Source organism: Genypterus blacodes, unplaced genomic scaffold (genome assembly GCF_046128005.1).
Source record: "Genypterus blacodes isolate CSIRO-AG114 ecotype Tasmania unplaced genomic scaffold, CSIRO-AGI_Gbla_v1 ptg000070l_1, whole genome shotgun sequence".
In the NCBI taxonomy this organism is placed as follows: Eukaryota; Metazoa; Chordata; class Actinopteri; order Ophidiiformes; family Ophidiidae; genus Genypterus; species Genypterus blacodes.
The window spans coordinates 1,729,149-1,754,488 of record NW_027466880.1 but is presented as its reverse complement, the minus strand read 5'-3'; the positions used below and the strand labels follow the sequence as shown (position 1 = coordinate 1,754,488).

Here is a 25,340-nt window from a genome sequence, read left to right as displayed (position 1 = left end):
TTTTCGATGTTTTTGCGTTTACTGGGATTACTTACCAGTTCTGTATCTTCTGTTGCCTGGATGAAATGATCCTGAATGTCCATATAAGTCCATTGTAGTCATTGCCATCCCCGGAGCCATCCCCCCAGACGGCGGATGCCCTGAAAACCCTGGAGATTGAGGAGATGCTTGTAACCGAGTCCGATGTACCGTGCGCTGCTTGTGTTTCCCGTCCTCTCTGGGTTTGTTGAGCACTTCTGTGGTCTCGCCTACAGGCTTGGTGACCACCATGGATGTGAGAGGGGTTACAAAGTTGTACTTCAGAGAAAGCTCCTCGGCTTCTTTCTTCACTTTGTCCCGCTCATCTCCAGCTAACTGCAACCTGTTTCACAATAGATGGACATTTTAAAACCTTTGCACAGATTGTAGCACCATGTTACCTGTACATTGAGAATGGGAATAATAATAAAGGATCTTTGACAAACTACTGTATGTCTGCCACCATATTGACAGGGATTTCTCTACAGACATTTCCCTGGTCATATCATATACAGTATAAGCAGGGGAAGCTTCCGATACCAGTTGTGGTACAAGTACTACAATATGGTATATTTGAATATTCCCAATTAGGCAGTTTGAGAACCACTACTCTGATTAGTTACACAGACAGAAACACACACATCAGTCTTTCTTATTGTCCTTATCATCTTTTTTTATAATTGATTATAAGAATAATGAGAAAAGAAGTGACCATCGAGTTCTGACTCACTCTTTCTCCAGGAGCTGTTTCACTGTGAGGAAGGCCCAAACCCTCTGGGCGTAGCTGTCAGAACTCGATCCAGAGGACTCCACCGTGCTGTTCTCTTTAGAAAATACCACTCTCTTGTTCTTCTGTGTTAGTTCAAATTCATTTTTAAGTCAGAACGCCAACTTACTTACATACTTTGCATAAAGTTGCAACTCATGCACATTGAGTAACGATCCTTACCGAAATTGCCACAACCCGTGGCGTAAAAGTTTCAACATTGTTGTCAGTGATCTGACCAGCCACCACAATCTCAGAGCCGTTGTAATAATGGCTGAAGTTAGTCTGGGTTAGATTGGTCCCACCAGAATAGATCATTGTCACATCTAGCAACAGAGGAGTAGCCACCTCTTTATAGAAACCCTGTTGATTACAGACACTAATATAAGTTTATTCTCCTCTAAACCAACCAGAATATAGATGCATTTATTTCAATCATGTGAAGAAGTGCAAGTTATTGACATATTACCTTCAGCTGTAAATCAGCATCAGAGTCATCATAAATCCGTCGTGCTGCACCACTGTTCTCCAGTGCCATCTTCTCAAGGAACTTAAAATTGACGTCAAAACCAAAACCAAGGCAGTAGAGTGTGAATTGCTTGTTTATGGCTTTTCTTACATTTGACTGTATTACTTCAAGATTAGTTTCTCCTGTAAACGCACACACACACACACACATACACACACAGTCAGTGGTAGTACACCAGGCTTTGAGATTCAATGCTCACATGCAGCACAAGTTGCATGTGAGCGTCAAATTTTAAAAACAAATGTGTGAGAAGAAGACAATCTACTTTTACTGTTACCTGTGGTTGGGTCTCCATCAGTCAGTAGTATGAGAATCGAGGCTGCACCTTCTCTTGGATGGATATTCAGCATACGTGCTCCTTCCAGCACTGCTGCGTTAATGTCTGTGGCTGAAAACAGACACAAAATGTTTAGTTACTGCTTTGCTGTGCTGTGGAACATTTGCCTTACCGTGATTAATTATTGAAAAATCTCACCTCCTCTGTCTTGAATAGAACGGGCAAATTCCTTGGCAGCTCTCAAGTTCTCCTGGTTGGCCTGGAGAAGTTCTCTTTTCCAGAGAATAACCCTGCTATCAAAAGTGATGAGACCAAAGTTGTCATCTTCTGCCAGGTCCCCCAAAATATGGACCAATGCTATACGGGTCTGAGAAAGAAACGTAAGTCAGTTAAGAAAGAAACAATAAAATAATCCTGTAATCTGTGGTCTGAAAAAAGGTTCAGATGGCATCATACCATACCTGATGCATTTTTCTGCCAGACATGGAGCCACTTTGATCAATGAGGAAGACAACATTCTTTGGTATGCGAGGAAGACTGACAGGAGCAAAGTGATGGACAAAATACCCATCTGACTCCTTGGGATGAGTTTCAAAAAAAGAGTGCTTGGTTAGAAAGAAAGACAATTCAGGTGTATTCTTATTCCCAAAAGCCGATGTGAATGCTGCATCAGTATACCTGGATATCGCCCAGGGTGCCGTCCCTGTTGACATCATAAACAATAACCAAATCTCCATTCATGCCCTGTTCTCCACAGCCGTCACACATTTTCTGTTGGTCTACTGTTGGGTAGAAATACACCCATGCCTGGAAGAAAATAAATCAAGCTTTACCACATGCTGAGGTAATGACAGAAAAGGGTTTGTATGTCACAGAGATATGGTGCAACAGAGCAAACTGTACCTCTTTGGCATTCACAGTTTTGGTGATGGCATTGGCTAAGGTGTTGGTGCTAAGTGCTCCTTTAAAGTCCATGAAATTGATGCCAGCTTTCTCATTTATGTGAACATCAATCTGTCAATGAAAATAAACCACCAGCAGTACAGTGTAACAGTGACCAAAGGCAGAAGCTGCTGCATTAGTTGTTTTGCATGAACAGAAAAGTAAAGTCACACCTTAAAGTCTCTGACAGGTTGCATGGGGCGAGCATAGATCTGCAGCTCATACTTGCCAAGCCTGCGTTTGAGCAATTCCTCATATGTAAGTTCAAAGGTCACCTTCCGGTGCCCAGCCACAGTCACAGTGGTCTTGAATTCCTCAAGAGTCCTCCCCACAGAACTGCAACACAGAGTCAGAAGTCATTGCATTCAAGTAAACAAATTAACTCTCCTAAAAGAAAGTACACTCAGTGGTGGCCTGTTAATCGAGCACGTACATAGCATATTATTAGTAATAAGGAGAATAGCAAAGCTCCCCAGATAAACTTGTAATGCCCATGATGTGGATGCAGTTTATTAAGGTGGACAGTCATTGTTAGTGTGTCAGTGTGGCTTGTCAGAGAGACATGTGGAGCTGCGGAGAGTCACATTCAATGGCAGAGGTTCTGATTGTGGGTGAACTGTTTTTACTGAGAAGCAGGATCCCGGGTCCCTCAAAACATCAGCTCAAATGAGACAAATATGTGCTGAATAGACACTAGAAGAAGAAGATAGAATTCTTCACAGGTTGCATGTGTGTGAATTGCAGATTCTTTCAACCTTCGGTCTCCATTGATTCTTTCCTTACATTGAACAGGTATTGCTGTTGTGTCTTTACTTTACACATTGTAACATTCATCCATACCCATAATGGTGCTGTGTCATGACCTGACTGTGAGGTCATTCGACCCTACTGGAAATATTGACCACCAGTCGCAACTGATGTACAATACACTGATGCAAACACACCTGACAATGCCTGCACTTTGGCCAAGAGAGATAGCATGAGTGTACTGCTTCTGGGCTTCCTCCTTGACTTTCACAATGCCATCATACATCTGCCCATCCAGGAGCCTGCATCAATGCAAAGAAAGTGGTATATATAGTATATATTCATGGATCATTTAAGTAATAATGTTGCAATGCACAGCATATTTAAACAATGCAGGTAAAAGTCGCCGTGCAATCTCAACTCAACACCTACATCCTGAATTTACTGATGAAAGCATTCTTGGGGATTCGGACGTGGAATTGTATTTCCTTCGATTGGTCCATGCGATTTACCACCCGGCTTGTGATGACAGTTGTGGCATATCGACTGGTCACGGTGGAGTTAATATGAAAGCTGTAGATGTCCCAGTCATCCTAGGGAAACACAGCAAGTACATTTCACAAGAAAAATGGCTTTGTTGATTTTACTGGCTGATGCCCAGCTGACCAAAGATCAGGTGGTCGTGAAAAACAAGTTGTTCATTAGCCTTTAGTTTTCATCCAGTGCTTCAGCTGTAGTGGTTACGTTAACCCCCACATGCAGAAAAATAAATAAATAAAAACTATAAAGCAACACTGGAAGTGCAGAACCAGCAGGTCTCACAACTTGTAGAACACATTGCTTATTGATAAGGCATTTTTCACTGTGGTGTAGCTTTTCAGACAGAAAAATTGCACAATTGACAAAGTCTATTAATTGTTTAACACTCTAAAGGACCTTCATTAGTGTTAGAATTAACATTTGGTATATGCAATAAATTCATAACTTATGTGGTCTTACCTTGTCTGGTTGTGTGTTAACAAGAGCCAGCAGCAGAGTTAAGAGAGCGGTCCGTACCACAGCTCTCTCCATGTCTGTCCCCTCAAATGAAGCCCAGCCAAATCAAACTGTCTTTTAAACTCAGGCAGACAAGGACAGTCTTGATGTGTACATAGTTTTATCACAATTGCGTAACAAACAAACACACAAGCACATTGGTTTTTGGACCCCATGCTTACAGAGGACCTCATGATGTGACTTCTTGACTCCAGCACACTTTATAAAAACATGCAAACAAATGGCGAGATGTATACGTCATGTGAGATATATGTGTATGTCATACAGGAGGATGATTAATAGCATAAACTTTTGAGATAAGATAGAGACTAAGAGTTACTGAAATTTTCTGAAATTTAGCCTTAATGATCGAAACCTCTTAAAACCTTTGATTGTAGGCATTTAGCCAACTACATGTGGGACAATGAATAGAAATTGTTAAATATAGAATGAATACTAATACTTACTCTGTTCTTGCTGATGTCTCCAACATAACTTAATTATGGAGCATAAGCAAAAGGCAAATGGCAAGAAAAGCAAAAGAGCATAATCAAAAGAAAACACCTGCAAAATAGTAAAACTATGACAGAAGAAAAAAGATAGAAACAGATGAATAGGTCACTCTCTCAGATGGTTGGGGGTTAGAGGACCAGCCTGCAGAGGAGCATAATAAGGAAGATGACACCAGGATAAGAAGCCATCACAAATAAAGCCCAGTACAGACCAGCATTTACTATTCATTCCCAACTGAATCAAAACTACTGGATTATTTTGTATGTTGCTGGTGATCACCTTGTCCGGGTGGAGCTTGTGTGCTGCTCCATCTCCATGTAGCCCGATGTCGATGTTGTCAGAGGACAAGGAGCCCTTGAGGGAGCAGGGCTGCTGGGTCTGCACAGGCTCTGAGGTGGAGCTCAGCAGGTGGCTCGTACACGACCGCGCCCTTCTATGATCGGGAACAGGGAGTTGATGTCTTGCTGTGTACATACTTCTATCAAAATTGCATAACACACAAACACACACTGACCTACACACATTGATTTTTTGACCTCATGCTCACAGAGGGCGTCAGGATGTGACTTCTTTTCTCCAGCACTCTTTATGAATATAGGCATACAACTGGAAAGGACTAACACACACACATACGCACACATACACACACATACGCCCACATACACCTACACAAACACTGCTACGAACCACAACACAGCTAACATTAACACTTGTGCCAGGGTTCAGTAAAGTCAAGGTCTGATTTGCAGAACAAGTACACAAAGGCAACATCGGTCTGAAAAATGAAATACAGCCCATTAGAGAAGTCTGCCTTGTAATGTTCATATACACAGTGAGGGAAAAAGATGCAATACGAATGAAGAATGGTGTCAAGCAAAAACTAATTTATTATTTCTGCCTTCAAGTTATGTACAGCTCTTGTGAAAGTACTTCTGGTACCGGTCAGGAATGTGCAGGGAAACCAGGTGAGAAAGCAGGCAAAGGCAATCATACACAGCTTTTGTTGCAAGCATTAAAGAGATCAAAGACAGGAGTTACTCTATAAAGCACAATCAAGGGAGCTGCATAGGCAATATTTTCCAAATAATACAAATCTAGATTTAAGATATCCCTATTAAAACAATATAGACGGTGAAATGGATTCCATCGGTAAATTTAAGAAAAGTGTCTTAGATGACAGCAAAGTGATTTTCACCGGAACCACAGAGATCAAAACGAGTTTGTCAAGTTCAGTGTGCAGAGATATTTCACACCTGTTTTTTGTCTATCACCATTTTGTGGTGTAATCTTTGTTGAAATGTTGTGAATTTGATAATTTTTTCAACTTAATTCAGAGTGACACACTATACGATGTACAGATACCAAACATATGGCTTTCAAATCATTCAAATAATATCTTCCAAGTGCCTCTACTCTCATGTCATTATCATTTCCTAACAATCAACCACGCACACAGTCATCGCTTACTAACCACAAAGGCAGCAATATGTAAAGCTACAGATGTCATTAGTAGAGATACGGACGATTATAAGTTTGTGAGAGCTCATGCGTGAGTCCTTCAGCCCTCCTCCTCGTCGCATCAATCATACTCATGTGTGCACCTTCACACTATCAGTGTATCCATGCAGGCTGAAGTGTCGGTGGTACAACAAAACCTCACAAGAAAAAACAATTGAGTGAACAAGGAATAAAATGACATGTCAACATTACATAACCTAAATCAGTCTTTGACCATTTTTACAATCTGTGATATATTAGAAACCTGCAACATGACCAGATTATATTGTTTATGTTTTCAATCGTTAAACTAATAAATATCAATTGACATTCATTATTCAAATTCACATGGAAGCAAAAGCTCTACATAGAATGTTTGGTACCTGTTTTGAATCTAAATGCTTTTCTTCAGAAAACTGAAAACTGCAATTCAAGGCACTCTCACAGGTATTTCACACCTGAAGATAAAGTTCAAGTTCTTCCAAATCTCTTAAAGATACGTATTTCAAGCGCTTGTGCTGGAAGCATTTCATTAATGATGAATGAAACCTATCCATGGACTGAGAGAGCCGAGAGAAGCAAACCAGTCCTAGTGACCGGGATGTCCAGTCCTCACAGTGACGCCATGATGGTGGCTAATAAGGTGATGCATTGAGATACACACTGTAACTACAGCACCTACCTATGCATTATCCAATGTTATCTGTACAAACACACAGGAGCTATGTACAGACTAACAAGAGTTTATATACAGGCAGCAGCTTATGTATAGGGGTGATATGAGCAACACAAACTATTCATATAAATATAGCATGAATGAGCGGTACAACACATAATAAGATCCATAAATAAGCAATGAAAAATGTATGCCATTAAAGTCAGAAGGGGCATATAAGACAGTTTGATGTACTTATACAATTATATTGCACTCAAGGGAAAAAATGCCGTAATATAGACATGAGGTATTAGGATGCAAATGAATCTAATGATGTAAAACTCAAGAGGGGAGCTATGTACACATGGTTACATAAGGTGCATGCTGCTTCATTATATATACATATATTGCACATAAGATTGACTTGAGCTGTAATGAGATTTCTTTTTGGTTACAGATTTGGAAGAGGCAATGCTGCTCAGCTTAGAGAGTCCTCGCCTTCGGGTCAGGAGGCTGATATGATGGAGCTGCGGTCGGGCTGGGGGCATCCTGGGGTGAGGGCACAGCAGGTAAGGCCACAACTCCAGAGGTGAGAGGGGACAACAACATTGCAGACCACTGGTTAACGCAGAGAGGGGAGGAGCTTCTGCAGGGAGCGGTGGGGGTTAACTGATGGTGAATACGCCAGCCTCTCGAGGGGCCCTTCAACATGGTTGATCCAGGACTGTCAGGCCACGTCAAGGGAAGGCTGCAGCCCTCCCGACCTTGAACATGTAATGATGGTACCTAAGGGAATGGAAGTATTAGTTTGACTTTGGTTTTAAAGTACAAAGGACTGTTTTAAGTCATAATCTTAATCATCTTGATTAAGACACCACTGTTGCACCAAATTATATCAATGTCATTATAAAAGCACAGACTTACAGCTACAACCTCTCTATGTTGTTCCATCTACTCAGTATGTTTCTTTACAAAGTAAAATTGCACTTTCTTTTAGTTTTTTCTCCTGTTGGAAGCTATATGTTGTCTTTTTAACATCAAACTCACATCTGAAGCAGCAGCCAGATGGTCACGTGTTCGAGGTGCAACCTGATCCCATAGCTTCTGCCCAGTGATGCACAGAGAGTTAGTTCTCGGCCTGCGTGTGACGATGAGAACCTCCTGAGCCCAATCATCCATCAGCCTCTGCAAGTCTTCAGGCAGATTACTTTCATTAAAAGTTATGGTTGTGCCAGTGTAGGCGCCTGTCTTGTTGTTGCTGTTGTTGGCCTGAGCTTGAGCCAATCCCATCACTGGTTGATGGGGAGGAGGCGTGGCACTGGCTGGTGGCTGCTGGGGTTGATTGTAAGCCCCGGGTCCCGCACCAGACCCTTCAAATACACAAAGCAGAGACACACACAGAAAAAAACATGGCACCGTCCTGATTAAACCGAAGAGATCTTGAATGTAGTCATTCTGAAGGAGACATGGTAACTCTACATACTGCCACGCTCTTTGCCGAGACACAGTCGCTTCAGTGTCGTCCCTGGGAGACAAAGAACACGTCACACAACCTGTCACTGACACAGACAGGTAAACACTATTGAATGTCAGGGTGCAATGCAAAGCTGCTGAGTAGATGGATGCAACACAAGCCTTTTAAAAGCAAAACATCCTGGTGGTCTGGGTGGGGGACACTGGAAGGGAGAGAGAGATCCAATGAAAGAGAGGATGGTAATGAAAACCATCAGTTTACAGAATACCGGGACATGCAGGAGTCTATTGCCTGGTAAAGCAGGATGTATGAGTCATGTGAGATATATGTGTGTGTCATACAGCACAGACTATGAAGATAAGACAGAGACTTTTAGTTTTAAGAAGAAGTTTTAAGAGTTTTAAGTAAGTCATTTACTGAAATTGAGCCATAATGATCCAAATATAGAATTTATACTTCTTCTAAATCTATTCTTGCTGATTTCTCCAAAATTAGTTAATTTAGAATGTCAGCATTTGTGTAAGTCCATATTTCAGATTTGGAATTTCACCTTGTAATCTATTGTTATTCTTTATAGTTGGATAAAACCATATCATACTGTAGAATAAGAAAGGCAAAAGGGTAAGAAAAGCAAATGAGCTGAATCAAAAGAAAACAACTGCAAAATAGTTCAGTGGGGCTAAAAAAAAATGACAGCTAAATGAAGACAAATGAACAAAGTAAAGCTATGACATAAGAGAGGAAATACAAACAGATTGATAAAGACACTGGCCCACTGAGAAATCTAGCTCGCGGCTTGCTACTGGATTTATAGGTCACTCTCTCAGATGGTTGAGGGTGATTAGACCAGCCTGTGGAGGAGCATAATCAAAGGAGGAAGATGACACCAGGATAAAAAAGAGTACAAATCATTGAAATACACAACTTGATCAAATCGCCCTCACAAAGAAACACCACAGATCAGCATTTACTATTCATTCCTATTCAATATTACTGGATTCTTTTGTATGTTGCTGGTGATCACCTTGTCCGGGTGGAACCTGTGTGCTGGTTGCATCTCCATGTAGCCCACCGTAAATGTTGTCAGAGGACAAGGAGCCCTTGAGGGAGCAGGGCTGCTGGGTCTGCACGGGCTCTGAGGTGGAGCTGGGCAGGTGGCTCGTACACGACCGTGCCCTGCTATGATCGGGAACGGGAGCTTTGGCTGGAGATCCATTTAAACTGACCGCCGGCTCGGCTGCACCTGCGAAATGAGAAACAACACAGGGGACATTAGGGAAATTTGAAATACACATTATACATATCTTCATTCAACTTAATTGCAGATCCAAAACAGACACTCACTGGTTTTGTTGGTGTCGCTACTTCTTTTAACATTTCTAAATTGTTGAACCAAAGGGCTGAGAAGTTTCCCAGCCTTCAGCTTGTGCTTGCTGGACTTCTTCCTTCGGCCAGCAGGTGGTGCTACGTGTGAGAGACCCAGGCCAGGGGGAGGAACTTTGCCAAGCCTGCAATACAGCAGCTCCACTTCTCCCCTTTGATGGGCCTGCAGCTCAGAGATCTCCCTCAGGTGTCTGAGGGGGTGGAGGCAAGAATATACAGGTCAAACACGAGCTGAATGACTAATTATTGACCTGCAGACACTAAATAAGAACAACACAAAACCACAGCCTCTGCTTACTTCTCCCTGAGCCTCTGCAGTTCTCTCTTCATATCTGACTCCTCCATCTCAGAGTCATTATCGCTGCTGGCATAGGCTGAGCCATGTACACCGCCATGCCTGCTGGGGGAGTCAGAACTCTGCACGCTGCTACTGCGCCCAGAACGACGGAGGAATGCCACGGCCCTCTTCATGAGGTCGCTTCCCCTGCGGTCTGAGCGCGTATGTTGGGATGGTGTGGCATGCGCCAGCTTCGCAGGGCTGCTCTCAGCAGAGTCTGAGGAGAGGAAGCGAGCATGGACCGTGACATCCACAGGGACGGAGTTGGAGGTCAGAGCACGTGGCAGGGAGCCTCGTTTGGACATGGAAGGTGGCGTGTCCAGGTAGAAGTCAGGTGGGGCAGAGTAGCGGCTACACCGCGTTCTCTGCGTGATGTCATCTTCGGTGCTTATTACAGAAAAACGGCCGATTGTGGTGGAGGCGGTCAAGGCCTCAGCCATGGCCTCTATCTGGATGTGGTCGTCACTGTGACCTGCAGGGTTTGCTGGTGAGGGAACGCTGCTCCAGCTCCTTTGCGTCACGTCGTGTCTGGCGGCCAATTCAGGTGGAACAGAGATTATCTATGGAAATGGAAGGACAGACTGAGTATGAGTAATGTAATCTGTCAGAGCTACTACAACTGATGCAACATGACAGTTTTACGAAAATGCCCTTTATTCTACTTGTGAGGTGAATCTGAATTGTGCACCTTGAATCTTCCTCTTGTTCCAGAGCAGGAAGCAGAGTGGGGGAAGTGTCTTCGTGACATGGAAGCTGCACATAGAATTAGACACTAAAACTATGGCACTGTAGCTGTGAACCAACAGTCAAACATCAGTGAAGTCAAAGTTACTGATTGGTGCATTATACACTTACCACACACAGCTGAGTCACTGAGCGTGCTTAGACTATCCATTCTCTCTGGAATCTGAGGCTGATAGGGAACAAGATAAGACAGAATTGAGAGCATTCATTATTCCTTATATTTACGTCTGTCCTTTCTCATTATTGTTAATAAGGGGAATTAATGTTTACTCACAAGCTGTTCTCCTGTCCTGTAGCGTCCATCACCCATTGGCCCAGGGGTGCTGTTTCCTGAGCCCCCTGTTGCACTGTCTGGACCAGGGGGAGACTGGATGTACTCAGTGCCCGACCCTGGTGTCTCTGCAGCAGTACCCGATGGATACATAGGAGCGTATTCCTGGTAGAGCAAATTCCTTAGTTTTTCATCCAGTGTCTTAATGGTGCTGTCCACAAAGCCTCCACGTCCCAGCCGTCCTTCCCCATCCGACTCACCGGCCCCTGCAGTGTGCTGGGATGGAGCCGGGCTCTGCGGGAGCGAGGACACTTTGGTACCTCCGACACTGGAAAAAGGCTGGTGGAGCACCACAGGCTGCTGTGGACGCTCACTTCGCGCTGCAGAAGAGTAGGAAACAGAAAGGGGCTCTTTGGTTGGACAAGGCTCCTGGAGGGGAAGGGGAGTGAGGGGAGACCCAGCTTGGGAACCAACCACATCCAGAGATAAGGGCATGACCATAGGGCAGCAGGGCATTTCTTCAGCCATGGAAACTGGACATGTAATCTCTACGATCTGCTGAGCAGCATGGATGGGGGAGATGGAGCCCAGAGGTGATCCCTGAGACTCATCCACGGGGAGAGACATGTGTGTAGATGATGGAACCAAAGTCTGAGCCCTGGCTACCGGTGCCTGGTGCACACTGGGCTGCACAGAGCTGCTGACAGGCTCCACTGATGCTGCTGACTGCAGGGTTGGGGGCGCAGACACAGGGGGAGACAGAGTTGCCAAGAGGAGCGGGTCTGTGTTGGACATAATCGGAGGACTACAGAATCCATACAGATCATATGTGAAACCTCCACTTCCACCAGACATAGTTGAGGACGAGCCCTCTTCTAGAAGAATACAAAAGAAACCATTAGATAGACATTTTCAGATTTCAAATAATGTTAATGGTATATGTGAAGGTTTCATATTCAAGCATCAACGCCGGTGTGATGACTGTAGAAATGACGTCACCTCTGGATGGCCTAGCAGTGCCACTGTCAGCAGTCTGGGTGGTGGCTGAGCTGCTGGGTGACTGTGTGGTTGTGCCGTCAGATGGAATCTCCTGGCTGGATGTAGAAGTCTCCTCTACAGGGCAGATTATAAACCACCTCTTTCCTGTATGAAGAACTGCAAAGCAAGATTTCAGACCATCACAAACAACGTAAGATCATTATCGAGGGTGAAACAATCAGGGAAAGAGAGAACTGATTTACCATTCTGCTGATAGACAGGCTGAGGTGCTCCAGGCTGCTGTCTCTACAGAGACAAACACATCTGTCAGGGTAATGCTTTGTCCACTGCCTTGCTCTCCCCTCCTTATTCCGCCTTCCCTATGTCTAAAGCTAAAGCAAGCCAAAGCCTGTGTTCTGTATTCATTTTGTACATATCTTTAATTACTCTAGCAGCCGTCACTTACCTCTCCTTCTATCCCCTCAGAAGCCTGGCCTTGTGGAGGACTGCAACTCATGTTAGAGATGCTCTCACCCTCCATGTCCTCATGCAGCATGTCCTCGGCTTTATCCACAATGTCTTTCAGCTGGTCAATGAAGATCTCCTTCTCTAAGTACAAGATGAAGCCGTTCTCCACCTATGGCCATACAGATTTGTTGTGTGTGAGACAGTACCACAAACAAAACATGACTTTGTGTATAACGACATACTGGATGTAGTAGGAGTAGTAGAAACTGTTGTATTAGTTCAGAGATGTGACCTAACCATATAAGTAGCTATTTCCTCTGGAGCGTCTCCATCCAAATCAAACTTAAAAGTCACCATTTTGTGGTTGTGAGTCTCCAGCTGGCATTCAACCATTTTATCACCTGTGTTACACACCTATGGGGGTAATGGAGCAGATATTACAACTCAGACTAGGATATTTGAAGTCAATAACAATAACACAGTGTCAATAACACTGTGGCTCACGTTCAGCATGCTCAGCTTGGGTTTGCTGGTCCGTTCTTGTCGCGAGCGTGTGCGGGCAGACTTGCGGTGGTGTTTCCTGGGTTTTCCATCGCCCCTTCCCACACTGGCCATGCTGTCATATCCATCACTTGTTTCTTTACCAGATGCCACATCAGAGTTGAGACTAAAGCATAGAGAAAAGTGAATAACAACAATTTTGTTTGACCTAGTTAGGTAACGGTGAAGCATCACTCAAAAATACGAAGAGGTGAGAATCTTTCAGTTGTTGAGAGTTAAACTGGACACACACCTGTCATAGGCAAAGTTTGGTAACAACGTTGGCTTTTCCTGAAGTACATCCTGTGACTAGAGTAGAGAACAGGCAGAAAATGGTTAGAACGCCTGCCTACATTTATCAAGCTGGAAGAAATTGTTTGAAGTCAATGTAAAATCAGGATTGGCATTGAGTAACAACAATTTAAGACCTCAGGGATGTAGAGACAGTTTTCAATTTGGAAATCTGGCATTTCCAGAATATGTGAAAACAGTACAGATGGTTATTACACTAAAAAATGTATACACTGCAGCTTTACCCGTACCTCCACACAAGGCTCGCTTTGGAGGGTGCTGGATACAGATGCAGTCTCTAGGTTTTGCTGAGCTGTAGCCAGGCTTGCACCCTCAGGCACGAAGGCTGGGGCGTGTGTGCCAGAAGGCTGCAGAACATGAGCAGGGACTGTGGTCGGAGCTGCAGCTTGAACCGGCGCTGAGGTCTGGGGTCGACCAATGACTGACGATGCTTCCGAACTTGTCGATGTGAACCTTGGTTGTTCATAGGTGGGACCCAATGCAGGGACTGGTGATGGGGCCACTGTTTGAGCTTGGAATGACAATGCTGTGGGAACCTGAACTGACACTGAAGCTGAGTCTTGAGCAAGTTTCGAAGCGAGAGTTTGCGATATAGACGATGCATGAGATGGCACAAAGACTGATGCCTGCTCTGGGACGACACCTGACGTTTGTTTTATGGTTTGAGTTTCAACTTCGAGCGAAGCTGCGGCTGGGACTGATGGAATTGTAGTTACATCTTGGCTCGCTGCAGTAGTTTCTCCATCCAACCTCTTATCCCACAGCTGAGTCTGAACTGGCAAGACAGAGTTCACTGGAGCCAGAACTTGGATATCGGCCAGCCCTTGCGGAGCGATTGTCTGTACCTGGAAATTGCACAGAGATATTTTGTTTGATGTTTTGTTCATTTAGCAAATGTTTGCCCACACACATTGCCACCTGTATTGGACATTTACCACCATCCAACCATTGCAGTGAAAACGTGAGTCAAATATTCACCTGGACAGGCTGTTCAGCCCGTTCCTGCTCAGATTGGGGAGGAGGGTATGAAATGGTTTGAAGCAGGGGGAGAGGCAGAGGATGGGTGGAATGGATGACACCAAGGTTTGGTTGAGATGTGGGAGGGAACACCTGCAGCTGGGGCATTACAGGAGGCATGACCATGGAGAGAAGTGGAATGGGAGTTGCTAAGTTACACTGAACAGCTGAGACATGTTGAGGGATGGACACAGGGGTCTGAGGGGTGGGAAGAGTGGGTATGGAGGGCAAAGCAGCATGAGGGGTCAGAGGCAGAGGCTGATGGTGGGGTGAAGGTGAGTAGTAGGAGCTAGGAAAAGTAGGGCCAATGCTGCTGTAGGCAGATGGCAGAGGAGCTGGGGGATCATAAGCCCCTGTTTGAACAACAGGATATGGTGAAGGAAACTGGGAAAGAAAAAGGGAAAATGATATAAAACAAAGAAAGACAACCAGACATATCATTCACACAGACACTTGATGTATTCTGCAGTCCTTTGGTAGGTCTATACATTAGTTGGGTCCTCTCTTTTACATGATCTGCTGTATCTATCACGTCCAGAACACACCTGTGTACTGATCTGCAGGGGCTGGGGTGGAGGAGGAGCACAGGAGACTGACTGTGGGAAATTGGTAGATATGTCAGGAGGCCAGTCAGCAGAAAATGGCTACAAAAGGAAATCAAGAACTTTGATTTAACAATATATCCAAGCTGTTCTGTGAGCTCGCCGTTAATTTTGAGGTATGACTAAGGGCAGTGACTGGAAGACTGTCTATGTAGCCTTTGGTTACTCATGGTTAGGAGATAATGCTCTACCTGGGACAGCATACCAGCAGGTTGGAGATGACACTAAACAAGAAAGACAAATAACAAAAAACAAAAACCACATCAAACGCCTTCAAGTTGATCCACACACACATGCACACACAGGGCTACATTATGAAGGATTTAGAGGGGGAGGTCGTCGAAACCTGTTCTTACAAAAGTCTGCAAAACATATATGAGGGTGCTGCAAGGGAAAACTGCCACATTTTTCATGGTTCTGTTCTGGTGTGAGTTTGGTGGCGGCCTTACCTGCTCCTGGCAGGGTGGGAGTGTGGGGGCCGCAGCTGGGAAGCTCTGTGCTGTTATTCTACTCTCGTGTGCAGAAGGGGCTGGCGTGGCTGGAGCGGAAACTGTCTGTCAGAAATGAGCGGGAGAGATCACAATTATTCCACCATAGAATAATCAGACAGAATAGTCCAAGCTCAATCGTGAAGTGCACAGTATGTCAAAGCAGGTGAAATCATATGGAATGCAAAGACTGATTGTTTGTAGTTGTTAATAAGGCTACTGGGGAAGTTGAAATTCAGAGGGAAGTTACAGCACCCACCCACTCACCACATTCATTGCCATACACTGCTGACACACTGCCACAATATCCAGCTATGGTATGACCCAACTCGAAATACGAAATACCAAAATCTTAATTTCAGATTAAGCAGGAGCGGAAGCTGTTGTGCTGTGCTGTGATCATGGAAAAGCCAGAAGAGGGGTAGAATCAGAAGCGCAAACAATCCCAGAGCCCGGTAGATTCCGTGTTCTGCTACTAAGGCAGTATTTAGCTAAGGATACTTATCTAACCTACCATTACATCTGGACTGTCTTTGCTGTCAAGTGGTGATAAAAGCAGGTTCCTGTCCACGTATGGGCAAGAGAAGAGTGGGGCATCCAGGTTCTGACTGTTGTGCTCATCTACTGAGCAGGTAATACTTTCTTCCTCCCCATAGTTGTGTGCAGAATGGTCTGCTCCTCTTTCAAAGAAGGTGGGGGAGGTGCCCCTGTGGCTGATAATGTGATGGAGACGGTGTTTAAGAAGTGCGAGGTCTCCGCCCTCATACAAACTTCTCTGGAGCGCGACTTGAGAAGGAGGTGAATGGTGCGGGGACGAGGTCATTTGGGACGTTGCAGTCACGGGACTGCTTGGCGCAGAGGAACAAGGTGAAGGTAAAAGACTGGATGAGATGAACGCATGGCATCTTGCCAGTTGCGGAGGAGCGGATGAGAGTGGATTAGAGACCGGAGGAAACTGGGTAGGTGGGAACACGAACGACCCGCCTGCCTTGGTGCTGTCCCTCAGTCGGTGATGCATGCAGGCCTTGCAGTGGTGTTGGGACTGTGGGCTGTGTGGCGCGCATAGGCAGTGATCAGAGGGAGGTCTTAAATGCAGCGGAGCGAGAGGAGAATAAAAATGACTTGCTGAGTCATGACGGGAGTAGCGATGGGGGGACAAGGGTGGAGATGATAACAAAGGATAGTGGGGGGAATTAGAGTAGCCTGGTGCATATGCTGAATTCCTGCAACCCTCTATGCTGCTTGGTGAGGCCAGATCCTGTTTGGAACACTGACAATGTCTCGGACTCATTGTTGGAGGGAGACTGTCTGTCCTACACTGTAAGGCATTATCAGGGGAGGCACTTCCATGGCTAAGAGACACTGTGCTGTCAGGGATGAGCAGGCTCTTGGGACATAAATGGGGCTCAGTGCAGTGGTGCTGCTCACGTATCATATCAGAAAAAAGAAAATAAATATTTTGTTACTTCAGAGAAGTGCTGACTTTAAACAAAAGAGGCATTTAGAGACAAAGCAAAGCATAAACTTACTGTTGTAGACTCATAAGGCCCCTGGTGCAGTTGTGCTGCAGGTTGTTGAAAGGCCCCGTGATGCAGCTGACCTGCAGTCTGCTGGCAGGCTCCCTGATGGAGTTGCGTGGAGGCTTGTGTGTAGCTGTCCTGTAGGGGCTGTGCTGTGGGTTGCTGGTAGGGCCCCTGGTGCAGTTGAGCACCTGGCTGTGCAGGGGGACTGTAGATAATCTGATTTGTAGAAATGGGCTCCTGAGGGGACGAATAGGGTCCATTTTGCTGATTGTTTGGATCATCTAATTGCATGGTAGCCCTCACTCCACTGTCAGCTGGAATAAGGAAGAGCAGAATGAATAAAACATTAGACTTCACCCTCACACCCTCAACGGGAAGGACAGACATAAAAAAGGACAAAAGGAAGCAACTGCAATAATGTCTCATTACAATTCAATAGCTGGTTGATGATGATGATGTCTTATTTGCTGACTAATAGCTATTATGCAGTTACTGCTTTTGCTTTTTGTTTCTTTTATTAAGTCACTGATGTGGGATAAACAAGGCATTTGCATGTGCCTCTACATGCAGGTTCTCACATGTGGCAGATGTGAGGGCTGGTACAGTACAAAGCAGAATCTGCTTCTCCATCTCTGGGTCTTCATGATCTGTGGTGGCCAATGCAGCTCCCTGTGGCACACTTGTACAAGGCACCTGCAGCAGGTTCTGCTGACTTTTCTTTACAGCTACCTCACTATCTCCTGGTGGGACGGTCCGCTCCCTCCTCCATTTGATGAGAGAGACGCGGTCCCGGATAGACTTCCCAACTACCTTCACATCACAGTCCAGGAAAAAACCTGAGTCCACCTACAGGAAAACAGTGAAGCAACAAAAACATTGCTGTTCGAGTCTCATAGCAAAAAACAAAAAACATTTATTTTCTGGAGCAAGCAGATGGCACTGAAGATCAATTGATGAGTGCTCGAGTTTCTATCAATACAGTTCATGCCTCCTGCCTCTCATTATGACCGCTGAACTCCTCCTGGTTACATCCAGGCTAATTCAAAGGGCCAGAGTAAGTGTTCCAGGTGGGATCGACTATCTGACATGACTATCAGTGTGTTACCCTGACTACAAGAGGAGACAGCCTGTGGTGCACAGACCGCAGTCTCGCCAGCATAGTGCAATCATTTAAAAGAGAGCAGCAAAACTGAATCGGCTGTAAAGAATCAAAGAGCCTTCTGTTGGAATATCACATAGTCAACCATGAAATTGTATTTTGTGATTCCAAATTTAGCTTTTTAGAAATGAGGGAGGGATGTGTGACTTATTTCTCTGTGTTTGTTTACCATTTCTTGAGCAACAACCTCTGGGACCTCATTGACCAGGTCAAAGGTAAATTCAATGACACCAGTGTCCTTGTACTTCCCCTTCAGCTTTTTAGGGTCTTCAACCCATAACTTTAGGGCTATTGAGGATTTCTTCCCATCATCCTCTTCGTTAAGCTCCACCCTCACGCCTGTATCCTCTGCAAAGAAGGCATGATTCAGGAGGTCCTTGATTGAGTACCTGTGAGGCATACACAAACACCAGCTGCTGAACTGCGACAAAGGTCAATGTGTCAGTAAAATGTAATGATGCGTAAAACATAGAAACATCAACAGTGCAAATACTGGCTTTAACGTCATACTGCAGAAACAGAAACACAACAACATGCAGGAATCCATGGTAAGGATCAACCTCTGCCTAGCCTACATGCCAGACGTCCCACTTGTCCCTGGTCACTGTCAAAGGCCCACTCACCTTTCCTCCCATCTGTGACAGATGCACTCTCCAATTATCTCTTTGATCTCTGGGTCGCTTACTTTGCTGTAGCTAGCAGGTTTCACCCCCTGAAGACAGAAAAGCACAAATACAACGAACTGAAGAAGCAGCATTAACGTGTCTCGCCCACACACACACACACACTAACACACAAAATAGCAACACCAAGTGCATGATAAAAGGTAGTGGTTGAAGTGCTATAAAATACTAGTGATAGACTCTTTTGTTAGATACCTTCTCTGTGTTTCTCAATCAATTCTAACAATTCAAGTGTTTTCAAGTAATCATATATTATATTATATTATATTATATTGCCTAAGATAGAACTGAATTAAAAGGGGTCTACAAATTCAAATACAATACATCATTGTCTTAACAAGTACCCCACCTGCTATAGAATTCTTTATTTCTGAGTGAATGCAGTATATGTAACGTTAATAATCATCAATGAAGTTCTGGGCTAACAAACAGACAAACTGAACGCACGCTGGTGACTTTGCGGTAGATCTGAGCAGCATTCTGACACTCGGAGTAAGGGTACTCTGAGGTGGCCATCTCCAGCATACACATCCCAAAGGCATAGACATCCACAGCCTCGTCATAGTGCTCCTCATACATCTCTGGGGCCATGAACTCTGGAGTGCCTGGCAAAATCAATCCAAGTAAGGGTTAAATAATGGGAGTTCACATGTGTCTATCGATGTTTCATCCTGTTCAATCCAGCTGATGACTTACCTATAACACTTTTAGCAAAGGAGGCCCTCTTCAGTGTGGCTAAGCCCAGGTCTCCTATTTTCACCGAGCCTGTAGGTCCGGTGATGAAGATGTTGTCACACTTGAGGTCTCTGTGGATGATTGGAGGAGTCCTCGTGTGGAGGAAGTGGAGGCCCTTGAGAATCTGTCTGCACCAGCTCCTTAGAACTTTAGGCTTCATCACCTTAAAGCGCTTCAGATACCTGTGGACTCAAATCATAATGACGGCTCTCTGACAAACTGACAAGGCAAGGCTTGTCACAGTAAAGTGAAAGGGTGAACTGGACACGTCAATCAAATGTGTTCCTCTGGAGTATTTAAAAAAGTTTTGACTCACGTTTTTAGTGTCCCTGAGGTCATTAGTTCTGTCACCAGAACAATACACTTCTTTCCTTTCACCGGTGATTCCCAGAAATCGTAAAATCGTACAATATTAGGATGCTGTAGAGCCTTTAACATCTCTGCCTCTTCTTTGAACCTCTGTCTCTCCGCTTTGGACAGTTTTCGCTCCTGAGGGAAAAAGAAGAGTGAAGAAGATTAACTGTAAAAATGAATAAAGATGACAATATAAAAACTGATTTCAACCACTCCATTTTCAGTTTTTCAGAACCTCCAAATTGAATACAATCCAAATTTGATACATTTCACCACTGGACAGGGAGGAACGAGCTGAAACAAGATCTTTCCTCACAGTTTCTTTAATATAAAAAGGGAATGAAATGTAAACTATGTGGAAAGCGAGGAGAAGCCAACCCTTTTCATGTTCACGATCATAGCTGTGACCAAATTGCCTGTGGCTCGTGTTTGGAGTGAACACAGCCCTGGTATTTTGAGCTGATAAACATGGGGGTCTGAAACATTTACTTCTCTTATCACCATTGTGTATAAATAAAACACGCTGCACTACTATTTGATCCATGTCAGAGGAGAATACACAGATTTCTGAAACAAACAATAATCTACAAACACAGGTGTCAAAAGGATTTGTCACAATATGCGCATAGTTAAATATGAGATTAAATTCCCTTTAAATTTCTCATTATATTAATCTTTAAATAATGTTTTTCTTTTTAAATAATGGATCATTGGGAGATAGTTACCATGAGCACATGTGTCCAGATGTGAAATATACAACAACATCATTTCCCAGGTCCAAAATCATCAAGAATAACAATATATTGAATTTTGCTACAAAATTCTGTGTTATTCTGACACCTTTAGGGTAACAACCCTGAGTGCATCTGGGGTTGCTGGATCGATATTTTAGCCCCTGCTTCCCCTGAGCTGTGGTATAAATAGTAAAAAGAGCTGACAGGGAACATCCTCTAAATATCTGCTTCACTTCAGCAAGAAAGATTCAAGCTGAGGCTCTGACCCCGACCAAGGCCACATTTGTACTTTTTCGTATACATTCTGAGAGGAACAGTGAGGGTGCATTTATGTCTAATGTCAGGGATGATCAATATTCACAATATCCTACATCTTCTGCCATTGATCATTGACAGCTGTTGGGGAATCAGATTTCATACACAGTCACGTATTGACCTATGCAGTGCTCAGTCGACTGCGTGTTAAATTAAATGTTGCATTGTGAGGCATACGGCGTCCACTCCAGCTACATTCATAATGATGGTTCTTACAGAGAATAAGTGTACAGGGTGGGACCTCTGTGTTTCATTGTTCACATTGTCATATAATCCAGGCAATTTGTAAATAAATTGTTTGATATTTAATGCGGGGGAGGCATTCAAGGACAGGGCAGCAATGATGTCTGCACCGGTACTTCTGGTTCACATCCAGGCAGGGTGTGGTGCTGAAAGTACAAAATCTCTTTAAAGAGGTGGGATTTTGCACTAAAATAGCAATAAATACAGAACAAAAATGATATTCAAAGCACTGATACCGGCATCTATCGGAAGAGTTACGAGTCTTTACTGTGCATCTGAGAAGCGCTTACACTCTGTCCTCAGATGAACCCACCCTTTCCCTCTCCTCAGACTGTCTCTCTCTCTCTCTCTCTCTCTCTCTCTCTCTCCATTTCTTACTGCAGAGGGCTGCATCAGCAGAATTTACTCTCCAGACGCATCTATATATAAATAAAATGTAATATATAAATTTGTGTTTAGTATTCTTTTTAGTAGTTCATCACAGCGACCATATGATAACTGAACAGGACAGATTTAGAGCAGCAGCTGGTGATGTGATTTGGCATTTTTGCTAAATCTTACTGTTTCATCTTCTAGCGTATTTTCTGGCAACCATCTTCCTACTGCAGATGTTTGACCATTACTTCGGGAATGAAGTAACAAGACCAGCAGTGTAACTGGTTTCACAGACGCCAGATCCTGCAAACTCGCATTCATAAATCTTTATTCAGGCAGTAAGCACTCTGGTTTTCTATACGGTGTCATTCCTTGTTTTCTACAAAACGATACATGTACGTATATTCAGTAAACAGAGAGTACGCATACAGTATCTGAGATAAAGCAGCTTTTAATGAGTCAGGTAGAGCGGCGCAGAGGCTCTGAAGGGCAAGGCCTCACCTCCAGAGACCAAAAGGCTGAATCATCACTACAGCTACCCTGAGAAGCAACTCACTGTTCAGATACTACACCCATGCAAACTCACACATACAGTTTGCCTGCTATAAAGATCATACACTGTATGTGATGCATGCTTTGTACATAAGAATATAGTTTAAGAAAAGTGCTCAGAGATACAGGTCTGTTGAAGAACACTGTAAATCCCTTTAAATTCTTCATGAAGGAACACAGTAGAATATCAGAAGAATATTATACTGTACGTCACTGTATTTAGGTCCTTATGAAGTTATAAGACTCAAACCAGGAATGTCAACATCATTCACACACTGAAACCTTGCCAGACTTGAACCTGAGGTTGCATTGTTGCCAATGAAAGATGTAAGATAAGCACAGGGTAATAATGAATTGATTGATTCTATGCCTCCATCTGATTGATTTGGGCTGTAATTCTCATTAATTGTTACCTGAGGGCCTGACTAGGTGAAAAGAAGAAATAAAAAACGAGGGAGACTAGGAAATAAACAGAGCTGCTTCAAAGTCTCAGTGAAACCTGCTGCAGGGTTGGTTCCTCAGACTTTATGTTCAAGGCTGATAAATGACAGAGAGGTGCTGAGTCAGACTGGACTTCCTCAAGATTATTTCAGTCCTGCTTTTTGGGCCTTTTTTTTAATGTTATTCAGCAAAAATGGCACAATTTGACTAATATGTGGAGACAACCAAAAACTGTGTTTACAATGTGCACTTACTATTTAAACGCCTAAAAGGTCAACCAATGTCTATGTGAGAATCTCATCTGTATATCTGTGTGGTATCTAATGATTAGCAACATATTTGAGTTGTGGTAAAATCTTCCATGAATTAATTTCTTTCATTTCTGTTAAATTGAGAATTCCATCTTTATCCCTCTTAGCTCAAGCTTAGCAACCAGCAACAGATTTACTGCATCATCTATGTATCTATGGCATTTATAGTTCTACCTATTTGTAGCTTTGAAAAACCCATCATGTCATGTATGTATTATATATGTGTTAATGCACATAGGATGCTGACCTTTCAGTTCGACAAAAGGCCGTAAAGTGTACAACCATTTCCAGCTCATGAGGGGAATATTGACAAACCGTACGGCGACTTCCTCCTTAAACCCAGCCTCTAACAGCGTTCCTTTCCCTGACTCCTCCATTATTTCTCTCGTGAATAAAAACATCATGAATGAGAATATGGGGCAGCGCAGTCTCGCCTCCTTGTCCGGGACAAAAGTGGCCTGTTAGATAAGTGGGCAAAGAGAATGAATAGGGTGGTTGGATGGCTAGAACACAATAAAGAAGAGCAAGAACTGGGCACAAGGGTGCAACAACCTGACAATATCCTTCATCAGCTCACACAGCTACTGCTATATAAACAGTAGGAAGAGCTATGATGTGTCAGATACCACTGACAATTATATTTAATGAGATTTTGTGTAATGGCCCCTGGGCTGAGTGCATTTATTTTGTAGAATGTGATTTGATCCAAACTTGTGCTGTGCTGTGTGGTTAGATGATATGATTGGAGATTTCAATTGTGGTCGTGGAAGTTTACAGCTATACACACTTGCATGATGGGAGAGTTATGGTTGCAGGGGATGATGTTGGACCTGAAAGTACAATGAACCCACCTGGAGCTCACACCATGCGACTTCCACCCAGGTGTCGGTGTCGAGGCCCTTGTAGACCGTCTTGAAGGAACCCCTCCCGAGTTCAATGTCAAACTTGAGAAAGCGCCCGCCGGGTGAGGTGGACACAGCTTTCGTCCCGGGCTCCTCTTCGTTCTCGTCACTTCCTGCTTTGCCGTTCACATCAGCGGGCACAGCAGCCACCTTTGGCTCGGTTTCGCCCCGGTCTCTTTTGTCCTCATCTGCTCTCACACTCTCCGTGGCGCTGACCTTCTGCCCCACCTGGCTCTCCGTGCTCGAACTCTCCTGGACGCCCAAGTGGGGTCCCAGAGCCCGGGTCAGAGTCCGTCCTACGATGGACCGCAAGTCTATATTGACCACCGGGGTACTGTTGACACAATGCTCCACCGGATGCTCCTCCGTGTCGGTGACCCACAAACTTCGCCGGATGAACCTTTGTCGCGCGAGCCCCCGGTAGTCTTTAGATGGGTACGAGCTGGGGTCGCTCGAGCCTCGCAGGGCTGCGTTTTGCATGTTACCATGGTTATCCGTCCCGTTCTCATAAACAGGCCTACAGGTATTTGCATTTGTGTCTCTTGAGTCTAAATTGGGTGCTGAGGAAAACGTGGATCCCAGCGGGGGGTCTACGTTTGAATCCATCCTCTCGGTAAACGCTCAGACTCTTACCGGCGACATTGTGTTGATAACATTCGCACGCTCCTCTCCGGCGCGGGGAGAGCGCGCTGCCTACCTGCAGCGCTCACGTGCGGTGACGCACTTCACAATGCAGAATGGCGTTCAAATCTTCAATTTGTTTCAGACATACCTCACAAAAATGTCCATGTCACTGGTGAAATAGGTGCATCGCTACTTGCTCCTGCCGCGCGCCTCGGTCCACCGTGCTGCGGTGTTTTACAAATCTATTCAAGTTAACCCTGATGTCATTACCGTTTCAACCTAATAGCAAACAGTTTCCTCCAAATAATGTCGTAATGTCCCTGTGACATCGCATACTGTGATCTGTTCCCCCGCGCAGATCTACGGGACAGGCCGGGATGCTGAGGATCTAATACCTCCAAAGACACATCACGGGACTGCCAAGTGCGCAGCTGTCACCCCCCCCTGTAAACACCAGCCGATCTCCCCTGCGCTGGGTCAAAACACTTTGCGTTTCCGCTGATAAATCAGAAGGAGTCACCTCGGCACCGGCGCATCCTTTCCTCCAACTATCCGCCCGTACTTTCCCTCCTGGAGCTCATCGGATTGCGCTCAATGCGGCAGAGTTCCCCTCAGGTAGCCAGGAAGATACGACAGTTGCCCTCCTATGTTTTTGCCTCTTCGTAGGTTTGGAAAACAAGATAATTTTACGGCACATCCCACGCCCATAGCAACAACACGTATCCAATAACTAAGCACGTTTTTAGGCGGCACCCTCAGTATCTCTTGACACAGGCTGTGTGGACCACACCACTAT

The 25,340-nt window shown here is 44.5% G+C and overlaps 2 protein-coding genes across 11 annotated transcripts; both read right to left on the bottom strand.

Annotated features, from left to right (window-relative positions):
* Positions 1–12: 12 nt before the first annotated feature.
* On the bottom strand, positions 13–4,389 carry LOC143005357 (inter-alpha-trypsin inhibitor heavy chain H3-like). Its single transcript, XM_076156751.1, has 13 exons — positions 4,279–4,389; positions 3,712–3,872; positions 3,477–3,581; positions 2,706–2,868; positions 2,494–2,604; positions 2,269–2,397; positions 2,052–2,168; positions 1,789–1,957; positions 1,591–1,701; positions 1,254–1,435; positions 968–1,147; positions 749–870; positions 13–361 (listed from the first exon to the last, which is right to left on the bottom strand). Exons 1-13 carry the CDS (start codon positions 4,348–4,350, stop codon positions 28–30), a joined length of 1,956 nt encoding a protein of 651 aa, XP_076012866.1. The 5' UTR covers positions 4,351–4,389; the 3' UTR covers positions 13–27.
* Positions 4,390–5,689: 1,300 nt separating this feature from the next.
* On the bottom strand, positions 5,690–25,273 carry wnk2 (WNK lysine deficient protein kinase 2). Of its 10 annotated transcripts, none has more exons than XM_076156964.1 (30): positions 23,870–25,273; positions 20,010–20,182; positions 19,655–19,875; positions 19,406–19,563; positions 18,899–18,987; positions 18,445–18,664; positions 17,695–17,962; positions 17,123–17,430; positions 16,108–17,013; positions 15,555–15,659; positions 15,297–15,329; positions 15,049–15,147; positions 14,465–14,887; positions 13,717–14,331; positions 13,428–13,483; positions 13,139–13,301; positions 12,932–13,048; positions 12,633–12,803; positions 12,430–12,472; positions 12,188–12,343; positions 11,192–12,060; positions 11,029–11,086; positions 10,862–10,926; positions 10,135–10,733; positions 9,798–10,027; positions 9,478–9,696; positions 9,206–9,304; positions 8,463–8,504; positions 8,027–8,349; positions 5,690–7,765 (listed from the first exon to the last, which is right to left on the bottom strand). In XM_076156964.1, the coding sequence occupies exons 1-30, from the start codon at positions 24,524–24,526 to the stop codon at positions 7,463–7,465; spliced, it is 7,788 nt and encodes a 2,595-aa protein (XP_076013079.1). In that variant the 5' UTR covers positions 24,527–25,273; the 3' UTR covers positions 5,690–7,462. The 10 variants fall into 10 exon arrangements, with proteins under 10 accessions (XP_076013079.1, XP_076013080.1, XP_076013078.1 ...); XM_076156965.1 differs by having other exon boundaries at positions 11,192–12,063; positions 12,188–12,331; XM_076156963.1 differs by having other exon boundaries at positions 11,192–12,063; positions 23,870–25,272.
* Positions 25,274–25,340: the final 67 nt, after the last annotated feature.

What these genes read in the sequence shown, in the direction of transcription:
- LOC143005357 (XM_076156751.1), bottom strand. Translation starts at nt 4,350, where the DNA reads ATGGAGAGAGCTGTGGTACGGACCGCTCTCTTAACTCTGCTGCTGGCT. An exon ending in TTCATCAGTAAATTCAGGAT is followed by an intron (nt 3,582 to 3,711) that starts GTAGGTGTTGAG and finishes GCATTGATGCAG; the next exon opens with GCTCCTGGATGGGCAGATGT. An exon ending in TTCTATTCAAGACAGAGGAG is followed by an intron (nt 1,702 to 1,788) that starts GTGAGATTTTTC and finishes GTCTGTTTTCAG; the next exon opens with CCACAGACATTAACGCAGCA.
- wnk2 (XM_076156963.1), bottom strand. Translation starts at nt 24,526, where the DNA reads ATGGATTCAAACGTAGACCCCCCGCTGGGATCCACGTTTTCCTCAGCA. An exon ending in ACCTCAGGGACACTAAAAAC is followed by an intron (nt 19,876 to 20,009) that starts GTGAGTCAAAAC and finishes TTGAGTCCACAG; the next exon opens with GTATCTGAAGCGCTTTAAGG. An exon ending in CCAAACTTTGCCTATGACAG is followed by an intron (nt 13,302 to 13,427) that starts GTGTGTGTCCAG and finishes TCTATGCTTTAG; the next exon opens with TCTCAACTCTGATGTGGCAT.